The sequence below is a fragment of the Centruroides sculpturatus genome, unplaced genomic scaffold, assembly GCF_000671375.1.
Source record: "Centruroides sculpturatus isolate CEXI.00-Female unplaced genomic scaffold, Cexi_2.0 scaffold1000, whole genome shotgun sequence".
In the NCBI taxonomy this organism is placed as follows: Eukaryota; Metazoa; Arthropoda; class Arachnida; order Scorpiones; family Buthidae; genus Centruroides; species Centruroides sculpturatus.
Window position 1 is genome coordinate 323,380 of NW_019385287.1, and position 5,092 is coordinate 328,471.

Consider the following 5,092-nt stretch of genomic DNA (forward strand, 5'->3'; position numbering starts at 1 on the left):
CACGTAGAAGTAACATGAAAGCAGATGCGATAAGACCTACTATTCCTTTCCCGAATCATCAACAAACTCACTAAAGGAATTCTGTCTGGACGATAAAAAGGTGGTTGAAGGTACAAATGATTTAAAAAACTGAACGCTTCACCACCACCAATGTCAGTAACGTCACAGTCAGCCGATTCAGTCGTAGAAGTGGATGGTGACGGAGTCATCGTTACCGATTCCACAAAACCTCTCTAAAAATTTGACAAACCGGATGAACTAGGCACCCTTTAAATTGGATCATCACAACCTGTTATAGATTTCCCAAAAACTAAATTTGGAACAAAATTCAGATCGTTTTCGTCCAGATATTATGAAATATATAATAGCTGGTTGGAATACAGCAAAGAAGATAAAATCTACTGTTTCGTATGCAGAAACCTCAACAAGGGCAATATACGCGACCAAAATGAGAAATTTAAAATGGAAAGTGGTTTTAACAACTGGCAAAATTTAGCAGAAGCGTTATAAAAACACAGAATCATCGCCTCACGCTGAATCAGCCAAATGTATGTGTCTTATCGTCAATCTCTTATAGTTGGAGATGTTCATCAACAACTTATGAAACATCAAGAGGAAGAAATTGTTCAAAACACAGAATACTTGGCTAAACTTACTGATATAATACTGATCCTTGTTCGTCAGGGTTTGTCTTTGAGAGGGCACCGGAAAGACGCATCTTCTAAAAATAGAGGTAATTTCTTGGAAATTGCTCAACTTTTTTGTAAATATGATGACAAATTTTTACTCCACTTTGAAAAACACAACTACTGCAGCCCAGATATCCAGAATGAAATAATTGAAGTGATATCGAACCTCACTCTAGAAGAAATCGTTGAAGAAGCTAAAGCGTTTGGCTTTTTTTCTTTAAGTGTGGACGAGGCCAGATGCTTTAAAGAGGAACAATTGTCAATGACCATAAGATATGCGAACGGTTTAGACATAGTCGAAATGTTTATAGGTTTTACAAATTGTTCCACCTCCAGAGATGCGCAAGGACTGGCTATATTAATTTTGGACACATTAAATAAACACCATTTGGGTGATGTTCCAATTCTTGCACATTCTTATGATGGTGCTAGCGTCATGTCTGGTAAAAATCGAGGCCTACAGGAGATTATCAAAGAAACTTATCCTCACGCAATTTGCATCCATTGCTTAGCACACAAAACTAAATCTCGTGGTTTTTGACTCATGCGCAAATGTTTCGCTAGCAAAGACATTTTTTAACGGCCTCGAAGCTTTGTATATTCACTTCGCACAACCTGGTCATCATGCGAGCCTGCAAAAATTGCAAGGCGCACTCGGAATCCATACCAGCCGTGAAACGGGAAGTCTCAGTACTACCAGATGGAGTTGTCACTACGAAAACTGCCAAGCAGTACTGACAAATTATGAGGCAATTAAATTGACTGGAAAAAGAGATCACTGAGAACCGTGACAAGCACACAGCGGAAGCACTTGGATTGCTAAATATTATTACGAAACTAGAATTCGTCGTGTCCTTACACACATTTCACTCAGTTCTCGCTATAGTGAATGTAGTGAGCGAAATTTTCCAGATTCAAAATGCCACTCTTGGTCAGGCTAGTCACCTCATAACAAATACTATAGATACTTTCGAAGCATGCAGAAATCAGTTCAAAATTTGGACAGACATCGAGCAGTTTTCTGAAAAGCACGAGATTTCACATGTACATGTTAGAGTCTCAAAAAGGAGGCGTCAACAAAAAGAATTTTATACGGAGTCGACTGTGAGCAAAAGCAATACATTAGATTTTTCAGCCGATTCACAACCAGAAGAATACTGGAAGTTCAACGTTTACTACCAAGTGGTAGATAATATCATAGTAAATCTGAAACACCGATTTGAAAATCTACCGTTAGCTCGTGCGGTGGACGCATTTCTTAAATTGGACATGAAGAACGGAGAGGATTTCATTAGTAATTATAAAAAAAATCTTAAGAATTGATACATCAGTCTTGGAAGCTGAAGTGATGGTCACGAAAAACATGATTCAATTAAAAAATGTTGAGACGAATGCTGAAAGTTTGAGAAATCACATTATATAAATTAGGGCAGTACTCTTTTTAAACTTTTTCAAGCAGCAATAGTAGTAGTAGTGAGCTCCGTGGGCTGTGAGCCAAGTTTTTCTGCTATGAGGCGGATAAAAACATGACTTAGAACCCCAATGCTTCAAGAACGATTCTCTCGCATATCACTGCTCAACATAGAGAAAGCCATTGTCAAGGAAAAAATTACAGCCTATTTGCAAAAAGAAATAGAAAGCTGAAGCTAATTTAATTGGATGTAGTATATCCACTAAAAGCCTAGATCTAGATTAAAGACGGTGAATTACACTGAAGAGCAATTGAATTAGGTATAGCTGGCGTTATGCAAATTTTGAGTTGTATGTAAACGTGAAAGTGATTTGCAGATGAGGTAAGCAACAGTTTGAAGATAAGGAGAACTGCTAACGGTATCAGTAATAGTCAGAAACAAAATGGGTAAAAGTAAAGATCTAAGCGCATTTGATCGTGGACAAATCGTTGGGGCCCGACAAATGGGTCACTCCATTTCTGAAGTAGTGGAAACACTGGGATTTTCACGCACCACTGTGTCGAGGATGTACCGTGAGTATGTTGATTCTGGTAAAACCATTGCTGCCAGGGTCAACTGCCGCGGACAACAGCGTGTGGATGAGCGAGGTTGTCGGCAGCTAGCCCGCATTGTAACAGAGGATAGACGGGCCACAGTGCAACAGATCATCCGTCGATTTAACGCTGGTGCACAGCAAGGTGTAAGCTGCTACACCATACAAAATCATCTCCTTTCAATGGAGTACAGGAGTCATCGTCCTACAAAAGTCCCCCTGCTTACTGCACAAAACAGGGCGCAACAATTAGCATGGGCACGGGAACATCGCCAATGGACCGTCGAGACGTGGAGAAATGTTGACTGGAGTGATGAATCAAGATTTACTTTGATGCAGTACATGCCAATGACAGAGTACAGTACGTGTATGCTGTAAACCACATGAAGCAATGGATCCTTCCTGCCAGCAGGGGACTCTTTAAGCTAGCGAAGGTGGCATTCTTGTGTGGAGACTGTTCGCATGGACTGAAATGGGACCCCTGGTACGTGTGACAGCGTTGCTGATAGGTGAATGTTACCGGGATATCCTTGCCCATCTGCTCCCGTTTGTTTGTTCTCGACAGTCTACTACAGAGATTGTCTTTGAACAAGACAATGCACCGTGCCATCGCTCCCGAATTGTATTGGAATGGTTGGATGAACATTCCACAGACCTGACCTCAATCCAATCGAGCACATCTGGTATGCAATTGAGAGAGATGTTCGAGGCTCCGACCACCTTCTATCTAATTTTCGTGATTTGTGGGAGATTATTCAGGACTTGTGGATACGTATGGCTTCCCATCGCTTCCAGTGTCTTGTGGAGTCCATGCCAAGACGAATGGAAGCTGTCATCACACGCTACTAGACAGGTATCCCTAGTTCAATTGCTCTTCAGTGTATATTAAAGAATGGTAAAAAAAATAATTGATTGGTTAATTTTTGTTTAGGCATTGCTAGAGTTTGATATTAATGTTACGAGAACGTTTGATTAAAGGAAGTTTCATATTATATGTGTGTTAAATTATTGTCGATTCTTATGGAAATTCCATTTAATGAACAATAATTTGAAATGATTCGATTTTGTGTCAGGCTGTCCTCTACTAGGCCTCCCCATAACAAAATCCTGGCTACGCCCATGGCAGCAGCATACGACGATGTTAGTTTAATTAATTGCTTTTCTTATGTAAATGAAAATTATTAACATTAAGGCTCAATTTGCATTTAAAAGTGGCATGATAGAAACCTGCCGAATGTCCCACTATTATTAAATTAAAATAATTTAAACTAAATATGGACAATTGGACTATAAATACATTTTTGATTTAAAGAAAATTTCATTTGAAATAAAATAACCCGGTGTTGTACAGATGATTTTGCTTATGAATGTATACTGCGTATATTTTTTAGTATATCTGTACGTTTATTTGCTATAACAACGAAAAACTCGTATAATTCATTAGAAGAGATTTTAATTTTGGCATTCAGTCTTGGAACATTGAAAGAAGCCAAAAGAACATTATTGTTCTTTGGACTTCTTTCGAAAATAATTTATTTAATAACCTTGAAAAATTTTTCGGCACGCCGATTGAAAATCACTAGTACTGTATTTCAGCAAGTTGGCATACCTCGTAAAATCCCTTTTGGACACAATTGCCTGACCAAATAAACAGTACAACTCTCTTAATGTTAACACTGGTCACCAAGTGGATCTTTTCATCAACTCCATTGTTTGTTCAGCCAGTCCCACAGTAGGATGGTCAGATGGTGTAGAATGTAGTCTATGTATAGTACGGCCCAACATATTCAGGATGGACCATCCCTGAAAACTTCATAGAAGTTTTTGACCTATCTGGATTCATTCTCAAGTCATTGAACTATTGGTTGACACTTCCAACAAAGAGCGGAAACAATTCAAAATTGACCCAACAGAATCAATATATTCTATACCCATATGTAAGACTAGCTGTTACCCGCGATTTCTCCCGCGGAGGTTTTGCAAGCAAACCCCATTTATATTCAGTATTTCAACAACCATAGTAATTGTTATATAACACCTACCTCCGAGAATAATGAGAATTGCCGAGAATCAAACAAACTATTTTCAATTTGATCAATTTTCTGGAACGTTTACAAATCGTTCTATAATCGAACCAATAGGCCGCGTTTCTTTATGCAGCGCTCGAGAAGCGCTTTACAGCGAACTCTCTGAAACCCGTTTCTAAATGCAGCGCTGCAATGTAGCGAACCGTTTCTAAACGTTTGCTGCAAGAGGTCGCTGCAGCGAAGATAAAGCAGCTTTTACGTCCGCTACACGTGTAAAGCAAAATGGACGCTTGTGTGTATAATACGATATTATGCTGTAAAAATAAAAAAGTCGAAGTGACTGTTGATAAAAATATTATGGAAAGATTAAGA

At 38.9% G+C, this 5,092-nt stretch overlaps 1 protein-coding gene across 1 annotated transcript; it reads left to right on the forward strand.

The window, feature by feature from the left end:
* Window positions 1-546: 546 nt before the first annotated feature.
* Window positions 547-2,012, forward strand: LOC111637210. Its single transcript, XM_023382650.1, has 3 exons — window positions 547-1,132; window positions 1,254-1,438; window positions 1,602-2,012. Exons 1-3 carry the CDS (start codon window positions 547-549, stop codon window positions 2,010-2,012), a joined length of 1,182 nt encoding a protein of 393 aa, XP_023238418.1.
* Window positions 2,013-5,092: the final 3,080 nt, after the last annotated feature.

Excerpts from the sequence above, each read along its gene's own strand:
- LOC111637210 (XM_023382650.1), top strand. The coding sequence starts at position 547 with ATGTATGTGTCTTATCGTCAATCTCTTATAGTTGGAGATGTTCATCAA. Across the intron at positions 1,133-1,253 it reads TGGTGCTAGCGTCATGTCTG|CAAAGACATTTTTTAACGGC; the intron begins GTAAAAATCGAG and ends ATGTTTCGCTAG. Across the intron at positions 1,439-1,601 it reads CAGTACTGACAAATTATGAG|ATTCAAAATGCCACTCTTGG; the intron begins GCAATTAAATTG and ends GAAATTTTCCAG.